This window comes from Onychostoma macrolepis, chromosome 07 (genome assembly GCF_012432095.1).
Source record: "Onychostoma macrolepis isolate SWU-2019 chromosome 07, ASM1243209v1, whole genome shotgun sequence".
NCBI lineage: Eukaryota > Metazoa > Chordata > Actinopteri > Cypriniformes > Cyprinidae > Onychostoma > Onychostoma macrolepis.
Window position 1 is genome coordinate 42,448,173 of NC_081161.1, and position 17,845 is coordinate 42,466,017.

Consider the following 17,845-nt stretch of genomic DNA (forward strand, 5'->3'; position numbering starts at 1 on the left):
GAAATGGCTTAATAATATTAAAAGTAAATATATAAAATGCATCCCAGTCTCCCCTGCTATGTAGTTGATTCTATGCTATAAAGATCCTGCATAAAGCATAACAAATCATTATTATCCTCGATTATTCTTAGTATTATTCTTATATCATATGCTGCTTGTGCACATTGCACATCCATTATACAGTCTTTCTAAATGGGAAAAAAAAGATAGGCCTAAATTTTATTTTGTGAGACATTTAAAAAAAAAGTTTTTTTTGTTGTTGTTGTTGTAGTTTTTTTTTTTTTTGGATGTCAAGCAAGTTTGAATGCATTGACTGCATACCGATGTCAGACACCCCCGCCATGAAACCATCAACACATTCCAAGATACCAGAAAATTAAGCGAGATAAAGCATAGCATTGGTACCGACATGAATTATTGCCACTCTTTGCATTGCAACGGAATTCTTTAATCAGTAATTTTGCAACTTCTAAATTAAAAATTCAATAATTTCAGGAAACTGCAAGTGCAAAAGTCAAATAGTCATCTAAATGCATAAATATATTCTGCTTAAAAATTGCTTTTAATCATTTGTTCAGATAACACTGTCACGAAACCAAGGCTGCCTGTGTTTTCACAAAGGCTGAGCACATCTACCGACAAATGATGATTGTTACTGCATCACATCCTTTCTAAACAGTCATTGTTGACTCAGTTAACCATAAAGGGCAAAGCAGAATGGACATTTGTATCAATTTACGTAACAAAATGGGAAGAATTAAAAGCAAAGCTGTACACTAAAGTTGGTTTCAGTTCTTCCTCCCGAGTGCACTGTCAAACAGAGAGTGACAGACACAGAAATAGAGCGATCTAGAAGAGCAGACTTTAACAAGCTTCAGAAATCATGTGGAATCTTGAAGCAGACGAAAGAATTTCAGGTTGGATACATTCACTTTTTTCTCGCTTTAAAAATAGCCAAAACATACTAAACTCTCAAAATTGTTTTTTAATCTACTGGATAAGCTGGGTAATAAAATATGTTAGATAAAAGTAAGCTGGTCAGTCCAGTGATGTAGGAAATTAATTACCTGAAACAATGGTCATACAAAAACATGGCTGCCTTTTACTAATGCTGTAAATACAGTGTATGAACCAGATGAACGACTTGAAAACTTCAGTTGTTGCCTCTTAGATTCTGAGGAGGAGAACACCCTGTCTTCAGAAGATGAAAGAGACATTGAGGTAATTTCTGCTTAAATCTGAGAGCACTTCTTAATGTACATAATTAAAAGACAGTATGTAAAACAGCATGCATCATGTATTAATAAGTGTTTTAAACATTTATATGACATGACACAGTGAGTTCTACTGTATGCCACACATTTTGGTCATCTGCTAATGCTAAACATCTGCTTTGTACAACCTCTTTCTTACTGCATATTATAGAAGTGAATCAAATCAAACTCTTTGAGGCCCCCTCGTCACAACTACAAGATGCAATATGAGAAATAAATGTGCAATTGTGAGATCCTCAAAAACAATATAAAGTTGCACATAATGATTCAAAATCTGGCCTGTTATGCCAGTATGTAATGATTTTCTGCAGCAACAACAACAAAAACTTGTGAAAAAGTGCTTCACCCATATTTCAATAATGGATTTTTTTGTGCAATGAAGTTTTAAAATGACTATTTATCATTGCATAATTTGCTATACAGTGCGAGACTCTGGAGAAAGAGCGAGATGAGGCGAATGAAAAGCTGTCAAGGATGGAGGAGGGTGAGATATCAGTGGGAGTCTTTTGATATTGCAATATCCTCATATTTCAATTCATTTACTGGAAGAGTCTCACTATGAAAGGCTTACTGAGAACTTAACTATCACTGGCTATGCCTTGGTATAACAGTGCAACAAACTACTTAAAGAGTAACTGAAAATGTGCAAACGTGATTTATGTAACTACTTTCAGCCTCTGCTCAACTGCTTAAGGAGCTAGATGTGTTAGAGACGCAGTTTCAGATTGAGCGATCGTGCAGGGAGACCGCAGAGGCCTTTGCGCTGAAGGTAGGTACACTTCCCTTTTCTCACAAGTCTAACGGCTTGTATTTGTTCTGTTGATTATTTCACATCCCCATATCAATTACAAGCTATGACGTTCTCCAAACTGAGTCATTAATCCAACACTCTTAAAAATTAAGGCTTTTATTGGCATATATGGTTCCATGAAGAACCTTTAAACTTAAAGGAATGGTTCACCCAAAAATGAAAATTTGCTAAAACTTTACACACTGTCAGGGCATCCAAGATGTAGATGAGTTTGTTTCTTCATCGGTACAGATTTGAAGAAATTTAGCATTACATCATTCGCTTACTAATGGATCCTCTGCAGTGAATGGGTGCCGTCAGAATGAGAGTCCAAACAGTTGATATTTCTACATCACAATGGTCCACAAGTAATCCACACCACTCCAGCCCATCAATTAAAGTCTTGTGAAGTGAAAAGACTACATATTTGTGAGAAACAAATCCACCATTAAGGCATTTTAACTAGTGGTCGATCGATATATTGGCCATTATTTGGCTTTTTTCAAATATCGGCGTTGGCCGATAAGTTTATCTGTTTGGCCGATGTGTTCGAGGCGGGACTTTTATTTTGATGGCACAGAACTGCAGCGCCTGAGCACACACTGCTCACATTCTCCCTCTTTTTCGCTGTCGTCATTCAGTTCTAATACAGATAGAAGTCTATCCAATAATTAGATAGAACTGTTAAACAAAGTAATTAAAATGTATACAAAAAGTATTATAAAGATTGCTTTAATATTAGTAATAGAAAGGCAAACATTACAGTACTTTCTTGTTTGTCGTCAGCATTCAGAAAATACGCATTTATATCATTTAAACAAATCTTTGAATGACTAATGAACATTTAATTTCACAAACCTCGCAGACTTAGTTGAATCTAGTTGAGATCTTGTATTTGCATTTGTATCCTGCATGATCGCGTGTGCTCTGCGTGACGGTCAGTCCATATGAATTGAATGTGGACAGGAGGAGACTAACTTTAAACTCGTGAATTCAAATTATGCTGCGCTTTATGCATTTGCCCACCTTCATATTCATGTCATTTTCACTGTGTGCTGTATGTAAAATGAGTGTTACCTTGGCTTTATTTGAAAAAATATGATTCCCAATGCACACAAACCTCCCAGAATACCGAGTGACCTGTTGGTTACAGTGTTTACTTCCTTTTTAATTATATTTTTATTAAATATTTATTTGTGAAAAATATTTTGTCTTCTAAAGTATGTTTATTTTATCAAATTTCTTAAATATGGATTAAAATTATGCTGTCAATCGACTAAAAAATTGAATCGCATTAATCACAGCCATGGACTGTGATTAATCACAATTAATTGCAAATTTAAAATACTAGGATTCACCTGTAAATGTGTTGAGGAAATGCATGACAAACTAGTTTATGGAAACAGAACCTTTCACACTTCCGCCAGGTATGAGACAATCTTTATTATTCTTTTATCATTATTCTTTTGTTTTTATTCAGCAATTATCAGCCTTTATACTGGCAATAAAACGTTTACCAAGCCACATCGCTTCCATCCCAGTATACATTTACCCAACTACCATCAAAAGTATTTCTAAATAAATATAACAAAATATTTTCTTGTGACCTTACGTGAAGTATTATGACAAAATGCATTATGAAGAAGAATTGGACCTGTTCTGCAGCTGCATTAGAGCTAACATTAGCATCATGCTTCATAAGTCAATTTATGAGATTAATAGTACACTTTTACTCAAAACTTACTTTAAACCACCATTGAGTGTTTTTAATAACTTCCTTTTGCGATTACACTGGAATTTGGTCATTTACTGTTGTTAATATATGCTATTTATAGCCTTTTTAATCACTGTACAAATTAGCATTTCAGATGTACACATTCATTATTGTTATGAAAATATCCAAATCTCAAGAAAATCACATACAAACCATATCCTATTGTAATCATATGTTTATTATCTTATATAATCTATAGTGGCTGTTGTCATGTTTATTTCTGCTGTGATGTTACAACCGCCTCTCCGTTCTTAAGTTGCCAGGTATTCCAAGTATAATACACATTAGCAGGGGTGTCAGTGCACAGGGCCCATAATTCCCAGCGACGCCCCTGCACATTAATAAAATGATCTATTTTCATTTTTATTTGTCTATATACACTTTGGGCAGCCGCAGTACATTACAAAAGTAGCCCAAAAAAACGCAACCCAAGGCTCTGTAGTTTTTCCCGCAACTGCATTTTAAAAATAGCCCAATTGTGTGGGAAAACTGCGACCCTGGCAGCACTAGTTCACTGATAACCTTCCGCACTGAGATGACGGCAAGAAGTTGGGGTCAAACCTTATCAAACCATTAGTTTGCGTTAAAAAAAAAATTAACTCGTTAAAATTTTTAGATGAATCACATACGTTAACACGTTACCGTTGACAGCCCTAGATTAAAATAAATAAAATTATATCAGCTTTATATCGGCCATTGGCCACCCTGCTTTCCAAGATATCGGCATCAGCAGTCAAAAAACTTGTCGACCTCTAATTTTAACTTTAAACGTTTACTTCTGCCCAAAATACAAGTCCATAATCCAAAATGACGCTTCTGCAGTGAAAAGTCCATCCCCCCATTGTCCTCTCACGTTAAAATTCATGCACATGTTTGTTTAGAGCAGCTTTGGACTGCTTTGGCTTATAGAAGGTGCTTGATCTGTGCATATTTCTCTCCTGATTCGGACAAGATGACGTTTTCACTGAGAAAGCAAAATTATTGATAGTATTTTACCCAAAAGCAGAAGTTTTAAGTTAAAAATGTCTTGATGATAGATTTCTTTCTTACAAGCACACAGCCTTTTGTTTCACAACATGTTAATTGATGGACTGGAGTGGTGTGGATTATTGTGATGTTTTTATCAGCTTTTGAGACACCCATTCACTGCAGTGGATCCACTGGTGAGCAAGTGACGTAATGCTACATTTCTCCAAATCTGATTCCATGAAGAAACAAACTCATCTCGGATGACCTGAGGTTGTGTACATTTTTACCAAATTGTCAGTTTATCTATTCCTTTAACATCCATGGAACCTTTCCATTCCACAAAAAGGTTCTTTTTTAGTGGAAAAAGTTCCTTTAGATTTTTAAAAATGTTTTTTTGAACTAAGAAAAAAATGCTTCTTTTAAGAACTGCTTACTGAAAGGTTCTTTAGGGAACCAAAAGTGTTTATATATTGCTGGATTCTTGATTTAAGAGTGAAACTGAGTTCAACTCAAGGACAGATTATGGGCCTGGCCAATGGTGCCATACACGGTTCACCGTTAAAAATGACATAGTATATTGCTCGCATTGGATTAATAAATAAAGGGGCAAGTAATATTGAGGCTGATACTGGAAACGGTCATCATGCCACCCTTTCTCAATTTTTAAGACCTTTGAACCAACAGGTGAATAAAGATTTCAAGACATTAAAGAGGAAAAGCCAAGCTATACTTCCCCTGATTCCAGAAATGCCAGAAAACTTTTCCATCCTGAACCTGGACCCCGAGGCTGATCCCAGCTCGGAAACGATCCCTGAGGAAGAGAGCAGTGAGGATCTGCTTCTCATGAGTCAGAATCAAATTAGAGGTAGCCTAATTTCTAAATAACACAAGCCTTGAAAGCAGTCGAAAATATGCATTCCCATAAACCTGTCCAAGAATAGAAAAAGTGAAGATTTTGGCTAGTTTTTTAACTTTTTTTTTTTGCAATCTGTTTGTACAGAACTACAGTCATCTGTAGACCGGTTGCTTGGAGAAAAAATTCAACTCACTGCACAGGTGGAGCTTCTTAAGAAAGAGAAGGAAGATTTGAAGGACAAGGTATAATGGCCTAGTGCCTGCATATGAGACAAGCATACAGTTGTGGTCATAATTTCTGACAAAACAATTAACACTTTGCCCCAAAATGGTAATGGGAACTATGTTAACAGTGTTTTTCAATATAGGGACCTTTATGGGTCTTGTCAGTGCCCTACTTTCATTATAGGTTAAAATCCTTAAACATTGAATTTTATTAAACTTCAAACTCTTGTTCCATTAAGTTGGTGTTGGAGGTCGGAGAGAAAGAGTCCCTTCTGAGGAAGCTCAGTAAGCAGAGCAGGACTGTGAATAAAATAAAGAGAGGTGAGTCAGCCGAATATATTCTACCATTAATGAGCACCCACAGATCAAAAGATTCATGGTAGTTTCTCTGTATTCATGCTCCAGTGTCTCAGCTGGTTACAGAAGAGTTTACGGAGATGTCTCAGAAGCTCGAAATGGAGCAAGGACTCAGGCAGCATGCCGAAGTGTTTGCACACCAGGTACTCTTTTGAATAGGTGCTTTCACACACACCGCTTCATCTGCATATTTAACATTTGTTTTTGTTTAGTAGCCAAAATGCCAGCAAATCAGCTACAGCTCAAGTTTAATGACTTGAGAACATTGCTGTGAAAAGTTCTGTTTTATGTGTGAACAAAGCCATAAACGGTAACTGTTTAAGCATGTACAAGTTTAGGACTCTGACATATGAGGTCCAACACAATCTCATGGCATCTTATTCTTAAGTTTTTGTACAATTTGCTTACGTCCCCACTGATGGTTAGGTTTAGGGGTGGACATTCATGCTGGCTTTTTTCTAAAAATTATTTGTTTCCATATGAAACACATTATACGAATTTGCCACCTCGTAAAATAGTTACATCAAAGCCAAACACAATGTTATGAAATACCTTGTGCAATGACTTCATGCAGTGTAGCTGTAAAGTATGATGAGTAGTCAACAGATGATTTAAGTACCAAAATACAATGCTGAAAAACAAAGTGTGCTTTATTCATTAAGCAAATATTTAATGACTACAATGCTTATTTATTTATTTATTTTTTGCTATAAATGGAATCATAGGTTAAAGATGGAGGCTTATGAATGAATTTACTACTTTTCAAATGCCTTTAAGAGGCCATTTTATTCTTTCAAGCAACCACCATCAGCTCGCAGAGGTTCTTCATGGGATATCAAAAGTGGCAGTGATCAGTTCAATAGACAGGATATTAAGCAAACATTGGACTGCCACATGTCTTCAAGCCTTTCTACTCTATGTCTGAGAACAGGCCTATTAAGTGTTTATCTCTTTTACATACATGTCTCATTCACGACGCTGAGCCTCTGAACCCAACAGATAACATTGGAAATACACCATGAATCAATATATTTAACAATATAAATCGGCAAACAAATACTGGAGCGAACTACTCACCCATTGACAGACACCTGTCAGTTACACATGCAGTGGCAGGCAGACAAACAGCACTTTAATCGGTAAATCTGACTTAATTCGCTTGACTTGAGTAGTTTGTCGATACACTTTGGGCTCAGTTCAGTGTAGAATCGTTTTCGTTTCGTAGCCTAAATAACGATCGCCTTTCCTCATGTACATTAAGTTTTATGACGATAAAGTTTTAATAATTCTCGGTGATAACCGCTCTCCATAACAGCTTTACAATTATGTGCATTATTGAGAAAATGTCACGGAGCCATACTGAGAAACGCTCAGCGAATTTCAACGGAAGCTCACGCGCTGCAGTTTGAATTGGACCGTTCAAAAGAGCGCGCGACCTACAGGAAGCGGTGCGGTTTTTAAGGTTTATTGTGATAAATTATTTGATATATTTTAAAAATTGAAATGTAAAGGTGCGCTCAACTTGAACACAAGCGAAACTATGGGCCTTTTTCACAAGACTTTTCAACTATTCAACGGTCATCAGCATCGTAAATCCTCTAAAGTTTTTTTTATATTTTGATTTAAAAAAAAAAAAAATAGTAGTAGTAGCCTATATCACCTTTGCATCAAATTACAAAAAAAACTAGTTAACACTAATGCAAGGGTGTTTCTAATGCAGTGTCTATGGGAGGGACGGTAAATGTGACCTCATTCTCTCTTCTGACTGCCTGTTACGGGGCTGACGAGACGAGAGACGTGCGGATCCATATGCAGACTTTTATTGAGCAGAGACGTGGTCATAACAGGCAGGGTCAATCAGTGGCAAACAGGTATAACATGGGCGAGACAAAGAGTAAACGGAGACAAGCGTGGGTCGATGATCGGCGAACAGAATCCAAAGGGGCGAGACAGGAGAGGTAATCCAAAACGTCAGCGATAGTCCAGGCAGGGGAAAACACAATCCGACAAAGGCAAGGCAAGACTAGGAAAACTAACGGGCTCTGTAGGGTAGCGATAATGCATACAATACTCGGCCATGACGGAAGGAAAGTCCAGGGTAGAAATAGAGTGTATGATTAGTGAGAGCTGTGTGTGCAATCAGTGCAATTGTAATATGTGACAGCTGTGTGATCTGTGCGATGGATGATGGTGAGTGAGTGACCTCTGGTGGTGAGTGAATGGAAGTACAGACCAGATTCGTGACACTGCCATTGTCAGTCTCTCTTATTTATTTTTCCTTTGACTGAAAGTCGTGAAAACACTATTGTGGAGGTTTTTTTTTTTTTTTTTTGTCATTTTATTTATTTATTTATTTTTTGCTATTTGAGCAAATAGGAATGCAAAAAAATATATTTTGTGGTACTCCCATTCACTGGGTAAAGGTTAGAAGGGATATATGTAGTGCTACTGAGCATACGCACATCAATATAGCATAGTTTTTTGTCACACTGTACAACAATAATTACTATTTTTGCATTCTTGTAAGGGGTAGGTTTAGGTTTGGGGTAGGTGTAGGTGTAGACATTAATAAAACACAATTTAATAGGTAGAAAATGTAATTTATTTTTAGCTTCCGATGTTAGTTGAACCCATTCACTGCTCTCAAAGTTTACCCAGCTATGACGACTTCTGCTGCTGAGAAACCCGGAAATGTGAAAAGGTCTATTCCTATTGAAATGAGTGGATTTTGCAGCGAAATTTTCACCGAGCAATTTTCGCTTAACTCAATTAACAAGTGACTTTATTCAAGTTTTTAGATTCAGGACAAGTTCATTTGTATAGCACATTTCATACTCAATGGTAATTCAAAGTTTGCTTTACATAAAAAAAAAAAAAAGATTAATAAATAATTAAAACAGAAGTGTAAGACATTAAGTTAAAAAAATGCAAGAAACATGACAGATTCTGATACATAATCTTATGATAGTTATCCAACAGCTCAGTTAAATAATCTGGACATAAAACACACTTCTCGCTCAGAGGCCTATACATGCCTTGGCCAACAACATGACAATATCTGAATCAATAGACAGTAGATGGGAGGACGTGCAATGTCTTCTGATTTGTTCAAGTGTGTACAAGGGCCATGGGAGATTTGGACTGGATCCGGTCCATTCACACTCACAACTGTGAACCTGCATTAATGAAACAAACACGAAACAAAGAAGAGAAAACACTGGATTGAGATAACACTCTTTCACCATGCCAGTCCAGCTGGCTCTGTTAATACCAGTAGGTTTAGCGTTCATTCAGTCTAAATGAGCATCTCTGCTTAAAAGTGGCATCTGTCTGCATCCCTCATCTCTTCCTGCGGTAATTAGCACCCATCGAGATGGCAGTTTGAAAAATCGGCAGCTCTTTAAACCCCTGTCCTTGTTTGACACTTCCTTTTTGTCGGCTTTGTGTAGATTGTTCCCCTTTCACAGACACAGACATAATGGGGGTCCCAACAGGGGGCCTTCACCTGTGAAAAGGACCCCCGACGGTTCGCGCACCACTCAAACTCATTCTGAATGTGCGGCCACACACCACACAGCTTGAATGACATTCTTTATCGCCACCCCTTCCATTTGTCTGTTTTCCGTGTGTTTTGAAAACACATTCATCTTTTTCTTGTTCAGTGCTTTTTTTCCAGTCACAGAGAGCCTAATGATGGACTAATTCGAAAGGGAGAAAATACAGGCCGTCATCACACAAAGAGACGCGCCCGTTTACTCGTCAAGCACATGCGCTTTTCCCTGTAATTGCACCTCCACGGGGGTCGCGTTTGGTGGTTTAGGTCCGTGCTTCTTGCGAGCCGAGCGAAAGGGCAGTGAATGGAGGTGAGAAGTGAGAGTCCAAACAGTGACACACATGACATACTTGCACTTCCCTTTCCTGCTCGCCGCTTCTGCTTTTCAACAAGTACGTTTCTTGTTATATAAAATTTCAGGGAGATAATGGATGGTTTGATTTTTGGTTTCCCAAACTGAACTGATTCTATTGAGGTTTTGCTCTGCTGAATGAAAGTCTTTCTGATAATTCGCTGCATGAGTAATTAACATGCCCACTGAGCTCAACAAATAAAATAAAATGTTGGAAAGGTTTTTAAAATGAACTTTGAATGTTGGCTTGTAAAAAAATGAGTCTTAGAACTTCTGTTGTTTGAAAACTTTAGACATTTGAAGAGAGATTTGAAGTTTGGCGTGGTGATAGATAGATGGATGATTGATTGGCTGATTGATCAAGTGATTGGTTTTTCCCTACAGATGCTGGTGAAACAGCAGGAAATCCAGAGACAGATTCAGAATGCAGAGACTGAGAAACAACTAAAACAGACGCTGAGTCAAGTGACTGAAATCAGCAAAGCTCTGGAAGAGATAAGACTCTATTACCAAAACCAGGTGAATGTGTCAGTCTGGTGTTATTCAGATTGTGATGCTTATGTGGTTGGAAAATGTTTGAATCTATCACATCATTTCCTGCTCCAGTTTATCTTGTTCTTTGCTTCATCTCTTTTCCATATGTGGTGAATAAAAAAAAACTGTAAATAAGTCATTGATATTTTTATTTGCACTATACTTGTACTTTTATTTACACTTAATTATAATAATTAAATAATTACTTTTTTTATGGAGGTAACTTGTGGATTTTAAATTGAAACACTACTAAAATATCAACCAGTGTCATGTGATATTTGAATCAGCTTTAAAGGGTTAGTTCACCCAAAAATGAAAATTCTGTCATTAATTACTCACCCTCATGTCATTCCAAACCTGTAAGACCTTCGTTCTTCCTCGGAACAAATTAATATATATTTGATGAAATCTGATGATCCTTGATAGACAGCAAGGATACTATTATGATCAACACACAGAAACGTAGCAAGGACATCGGTAACTGTAATTTTACGAAGCTACAAGAATACTTTTTGTGTGCAAAGAAAACAGTAATAACATAATTTATTCAGCCATTCTTCTCCATGAGTAACCGTCTTCCGCCATTTTGGAGAGTACCCCAGAACGTAATCAACGTAATGAGCATAGTTTATGTTCAGTAGACAGCGTGTGCATGCTACAACGCTCATTATGTTGATTACGTTCTGGTAGGTCTGGGCGATATATCGAACGCGATGATAATGCGCATCTCGTCAGTAAAGCCGTTTCCGTGATTAGCGGTAAATCTCCATCAGCTGCTTTCAAATGGAGCGGCATTTAATACACAGAGCCGTAGATCACTGACAAGCTACACAATATCGCGTTCATTATCTCAGATGAATCACCTTCGATAATGAACTCGATATTGCGTAGCTTGTCAGTGAACTACGGCTCTGTGTTTTAAATGCCGCTCCATTTGAAAGTAGGTGATGGAGATTTACCGCTAATTTAAATGTATTAAATGTGCATGACAATCGCATTCGCCCTACGTTCTGGGATACTCTCCAAAATGGCGGAAGACTCGTGGAGAAGAATTGCTGAATAAATTATGTTATTATTGTTTTCTTTGCGCACAAAAAGTATTTTCCTAGCTTTGTAAAATTACGGTTGGACCCCTGATGTCACATGGACCATTTTAATGATGTCCTTGCTACGTTTCTGTGTGTTGATCATGGTAGTATCCTTGCTGTTTATGGAGGATCAGAGAGATCTCAGATTTGATCAAAAATATATTATTTTGTGTTCCGAAGATGAATGAAAGTCTTACGGGTTTGGAACGACGTGAGGGTGAGTAATTAATGACAGAATTTTCATTTTTGGGTGAACTAACCCTTTAACTGTATCTGTCTATACAGATGTCTCAGACAGCAGCTCAGGATCTCAACGCTCTGTCAGATCTGACCGCAGTAAGAACAAAGCTGGAGATCAGTGAGAAAGAGAGGAGCGAGGCTGAGATTCAGCTGAGAGACTCGCAGCAATCTGTAACTGCACTTCTGGAGGAAAGTAGGTCTTATTAAAAAAAATATATACATACAGTAAATCTAGATTATGATGCTGAAAAAGTGTTATGTTTTAACCTTATATTTTAAGAGCCCTTAAAGGAAAGACAAAGCACACATGAGATCTCAGCTGTTTCACCAAGACAATGAGTTGCTTTTCAGACCTTTCTCAGGAGAAAAGTCTGAGACATTGTTGAGATCTGTTTCAAAAGACATCTCAACAATATCTCAAACTCATGTTGACCAAGTCTGCAATCAAAGTCTCCATATGAAATACAACTTTTTTCATCATGTTCTTCTAAGTCCAAATAAACAAAGCTGCTTGTCACATTAATTTATTAGCACTATACTACATTTACTTAGGTTTTTATGAATGTTTTAGGAGAAATAGAGACAGTTTGAGTAATATAAGCTGATGCTTACATTTAACATCCTTGAGATTTCCATTATGTCTGTATTTTTGCCACTTGTATTATAAAATATTATTTTGTTATGAAATAAATGATACATTGATTGCAATTTTAATTGTTTATTTTGCAACTAGTCAAGCTGCTCAAGGATAAACTGAAAGAGATGGAGCAACTTCCTTCCATCCAATCTAACCAACTGAATGAGGCAAATGAAAATCCAGCTGATCCACCATCACTGGTGCCGCCAGCACCTCCTCCTCCTCCACCTCCACCTCCTCCTCCTCCACCACCTCCTCCTCCATCTTCAGCTGTCACTGAGTGAGTCCTCAACACCTTTCAATGTTGAGATATTCCAACCATAAAAATACACTACGTACAAAGTCTTCATTAATATTAAATCCATTGTATTTTTAGCCCATTAAAGGCTTTGAGGAACAGAAAGAAGGGAGAAAACAACGCCACTCAAACTGCGAGTAAGACAATCATAACCTTACATCCGACCTTTACTGTGTGAAAGGCAAAATCAACACGGCAGACAGGAAGAAACAATACAATAATTTAAAAGTTGAAGTTAAATCAAAGAAAGCAAGCACTGCTCTTCCATCCTCAATGAATACTCTGTTGATTTTCACACAGAACCCGCAATTACGGAGGATATGAAGGCCAGAGCTGTGGATGAAATGATGGAAAGAATCAAGAAAGGCATTATTCTCAAACCTATTCTCAGAGCGCCACAGGTGGGTCTGTCACTGGTGGATTATTACATGTTTTGCTGAACATAAATTGTACAGTGAGGCGCCAACACTGTCTGTATGAAAATAATCGAACGTGTGATGGGGAAAATCCTATGAGCATGTGCGTATCTCGTACGATTCACACAGTAGGACATCGATTTTAATGAAATAACAAAATACACCTTTTTAAGATAATCTATGTTATAGACATGCCTTAAGTATAGGCCTGTTTAAACAGAAAGAAATATCTGACATTTGGTTTCTTTTCAGGTTGTGTCAGAGGATGAACATGCATGGAAGGTGAGTGACACTACACTATTTCATATGGGTTTTTGTTGTTTACAATTAGACATTATTGTGGTCTTTCAGGTCTTCCTGCAACCATGATTACTATTGCATTTTAAAGTATGTGGAGGTTATTTTCTCTGACTGTGAGACTAGTTCATGTGTGTGTAGTGACATACCTAACTACTTTATACATTGCTTGCAAATTATGTGTTCAGAAAGCAACTGTTCAGAAATGACAAAATATTATTAATCAGAAATAATTTATATTTACAGGAGCAGAGGTCTGAGAACCGGAAATCAGCTGTGCTGGAATTGCAGGGGATGCTGGTAAAATAAGATCTCTCAAAATATGGACTACTGATTGCTTTTATCACTCAGACTGCAAGGTTGACATTAAAATATACTTAAGTGGCTATACATAGTACATATACTTTCATATAAGGAAATAAAATCTAGGTGCAAATACTTTCACGCCCATCAGTTCAAAAATATGGAGTCGCTTATGCTCGTCAAGGCTGCATTTATTTGACTGAAAATACAGTTAAAATTGTGAAATATTATTTCAATTTGAAATAACTATTTTCTATTTGAATATATTTTAAATTTAAATTTATTCCAGTGATGAAAATCTGAATTTTCAACATCATTACTCCAGTCTTTAGTGTTAACTGTCACTGGTTTTTTTTTATTGAACATTGGTATGTTTTATCATATTAGTCTCACTGTTTGCATCCTTTTTATAATAGGGTCGTGCGTTAGTGATTTTACCATAATTAAGGTAGTTTTAGGGAAAAGACCTCTTAACTACTGTAAAATGCATGATCTCTCATGGCTTACTGTATTAATGTTTATTGGCTAATTAACTTTATTGGCTGGTTCACCTCAGGAGTCCAAGAGGAGGCCTGGCCCTCGAAGGGTGGACTCTAAAAAACGCTTCAGCCGTAATGTTGGGGAGGCGGAGCTTCAGATGGTGCTCCAGAGAAGGAGGCGGGCCATGGGGGATGAAAAAGGGACCCCTACTTCTTCATCCAAACCCAAAGGTACCATCTCTCTCTTTACTCTTTCAAAGGCCTGAAAAGCATCATTTAATCTGCTGATGCATTTAAATGTGCTTCATCTTATACAAAACTGGTCAACTCTAAAGTTTATTATTGAAAAAATAAGCACACAGTAAATAAAAACAGTGAATTCTAAATTTATTTGCAGATCATTTTTATAATCTAACGATTATAAAATCACCAGGATTTTTTAATTGATCTTTTATCCCTATTTATCCTTTATTTTCACTTATAATCCAAATTTCTTTTTCATTTATCCTTTATTTCATTTATCTTTTATCCCCTGAGATGTAATGTGTGCAAACTTAAGAAATACTGAGAGGAATTAAATTTACTATATATATAGTTCTTTAATAGTCCTGTATTTATTGTTATTTCTCTAAATGCTGCAATTGCCTTCTAAAAATAAAATAAAGAGGATTAATCTGCTAATATATATATATATATATATATATTTTAACTGTAATCTTTTTAACAGTCAGCGCCAATAGCCTTGTGGTTAGTGCACCAACATGTAGCACAACTGTGCTCGCTGTGACCTGAGTTCGATTCCTGTCTCGAGGTCCTTTGCCGATCCCGCCCCCCTCTCTCCAACCAATGCTTTCCTGTCTGCTCTCTACTGTCCTATCTAATAAAAAGCCCAAAAATACATCAGTTTTTAAAACATTTTTTTTTAACTGATTAACTAACCTAAAAACAAATACACAAAACATTAAAAAAATTAATTTAAGTATTCATTAGTAGGCTAAACCTCCAAATGGCAGAGCTGTCTAAGTAAATAAGAAATAACATATTAGGCCCATATGTAGCCAGGTTTATGCTTAAAGTAACTGAAATAATGTATTAAAAATAATCTTATACACACTCTGAAAACAAGATTTAATATGCAATTTTGCTTCTCACTGGAAGTTATCTTACAATTTGTAGATATTTTTTACTGTAAAAAGATACATTTTGGGATAAAAAGGATTTTTGATTAGTAGTTTAGTAGTGGCTTGTGGAAAATGAAACCTTCTTTTTAAATCAGAATCAGATTTATTGGCCAAATTGTATTTTTTTTCTCACAGTGGTGCTTAAAAGCAGCCTCTTCTTTTATTGATTGGTTATGAGTGTTTGTGCGGGCTGCATTATAACGCAGTCACTTAACTAAAGCTCAAAGTCAATGTTTCCTCACCCACTCGCAGATTCACCTGCAGCCGTGTCCGTCTCGAGCTCTTCGCCCTGGGCGGGGGAGAGTGGAAGCGCCCCTGTGCTCCGGAGACTTCAGCAGAACCGTGAGAATAGAATATCTCGCATAAAGGCTTCAGAGTCCATTATATGGGAAGAAAAGTGAGTTTTGAGGGTCTTTTAGTCTGACCTTCTGCACTTTTGAGAAACGCAATGTTGAACTAAGTATGACTTCAACACCTATTTCCTTCTGCCAGCTGCCTCTTGGAATTTGTTTAAAGTAAATGACACAAAGCTGAATAAAGCGTTAACCCTGTAAACTGTGCGATGAAAAAACCAAGGACCCATGCATTCAAAAGTGAATTATGAAAGGAATAAAAGACATTCTTTCTGCAAATACTCAGTCTGTCTTTTCTTTGCACTCAGTCTGCGTTTGCTGTTGTGTTGGACATTTGTGCTTTTGAGGTGTGAATTCTTCCATTAAAAGACTTGACTATCTTGAATACTTGATTTGCACAAGTATTTGGACCTTTGTTTGGTTCTCTCGTTTTGCTGAATTACAAATCTGACATTGACATTTGTAAATCATTAAAACTCAAAATTATTTTAAAGTGACATTGTTTTATTTTCATAAAACCAGCATTGTACCCTGCTGGGTTTTATTCAGTGTCATTCTTGGTAAATTTGTTGTTCGGGTTTCTATACTGCAATGTTAATGTAATACCAGAGAATCTCATTTGGACTGAGATCAAGGCATTGGCTCAATGTAATCAAGTCCATCTTGTCATTTTGATCCACAACCTTGTTCATTTGACTCTGAATTTGGGATTACTGATTTGGAGAAAGGCAAAATAAGTTTTCGCCGTTTTCCAGAGATCCTTTTTCATGGTTACCTTTGTCTTAAGTCAATCTCCTGCAATAATAACTGAGGAGCATTTGTCCGAAAAGTAAAAACTGGCCAACACATGGGGGGCAAATACTGTATGTGAAGTTAATACATACTTAACCTAAACTACTTTAAGCTACTAAAGCTGGAAAATATGCTATTTTTAGTCATTTTTAACATAAAACAATATCTGCATAAAAAGATAATTTTAGAGAACTACTCATTTTTTAAATGAAAACTGTAAAAGTATTATCAGAGACGTATCTCAATATATTAGGTGTAATTGTGTGTCATTCTTGGTAAATTGGTTCAGGTTAGTGAGATTTACTCCAATTAGGGGTGTCGCGATATACCGGTATTGACGATAACGTGATATTCAAAGCAACAATTATTGATATCGTGTTAATTTAGTGTGTGACGATATACCGGTATTGGCGATAACCGCAATATTTAAAATGAACAGGATTGATAACACCACATGTAAATACTCCAGCGCCAGTACCTGGTTGACCTCCAGGTGGCAGTATTGCGCCTTAACCCTGACACCTGTCAAACAAGAAGAAGACGAACACGCAGCTACTCCGAGAAGAGCCGTGTTCATCAGTGTAATTGTCATTATTTTACTAGTCATCAGAATGGGAAATGTTACATTAACCTGTTAACAGAGGTTTTCTGTGTTCATATATTTAAGTAAAGGGTGATTATTTTAATAAGTACCGTGTTTTCTTTACTCGTCTTATTTTTGTATTTGCAATCAATACGGCCTGTGCGTAGTACAACTTAATTTCTTTGTTCAAATCTGTTAACAGTTACACGATTAAAGCTGATATTGACAAACTGAGCGACCACATTGCTATATTAAACTCTGTAAAATGTTCAGCTGATCGCAGTTCTATCCCAGATAGCAAGATTTGTCTGGCCCACCTCTGGGCCACAACCTTGCTTAGCTTCTGGCCCAGTTCCGGCTGGGTCCCCGGCCCAAAACTGGCACACACACTGAAAACCGACTCAAACAATTTCCTCTGGCCCAGATGCAGCCCACGCCCCGTAAAATGACTCTTATTTATTGACATGGCCCAGATCTGGCCCGCATACTGTAGAG

The 17,845-nt window shown here is 36.9% G+C and overlaps 1 protein-coding gene and 1 long non-coding RNA gene across 2 annotated transcripts; one reads left to right on the forward strand and one right to left on the reverse strand.

The window, feature by feature from the left end:
* The first annotated feature begins 781 nt into the window (after window positions 1-781).
* Window positions 782-16,254, forward strand: shtn2 (shootin 2). Its single transcript, XM_058783168.1, has 17 exons — window positions 782-917; window positions 1,172-1,221; window positions 1,698-1,758; window positions 1,949-2,043; window positions 5,492-5,672; window positions 5,808-5,905; window positions 6,127-6,208; window positions 6,293-6,387; window positions 10,534-10,668; window positions 12,057-12,204; window positions 12,745-12,928; window positions 13,025-13,083; window positions 13,247-13,347; window positions 13,615-13,644; window positions 13,906-13,959; window positions 14,519-14,672; window positions 15,875-16,254. The coding sequence occupies exons 1-17, from the start codon at window positions 884-886 to the stop codon at window positions 16,021-16,023; spliced, it is 1,710 nt and encodes a 569-aa protein (XP_058639151.1). The 5' UTR covers window positions 782-883; the 3' UTR covers window positions 16,024-16,254.
* On the reverse strand, window positions 5,920-7,689 carry LOC131544759 (uncharacterized). Its single transcript, XR_009272215.1, has 3 exons — window positions 7,322-7,689; window positions 6,797-6,875; window positions 5,920-6,187 (listed from the first exon to the last, which is right to left on the reverse strand). It is a non-coding gene; the product is annotated as an uncharacterized LOC131544759 (long non-coding RNA).
* Window positions 16,255-17,845: the final 1,591 nt, after the last annotated feature.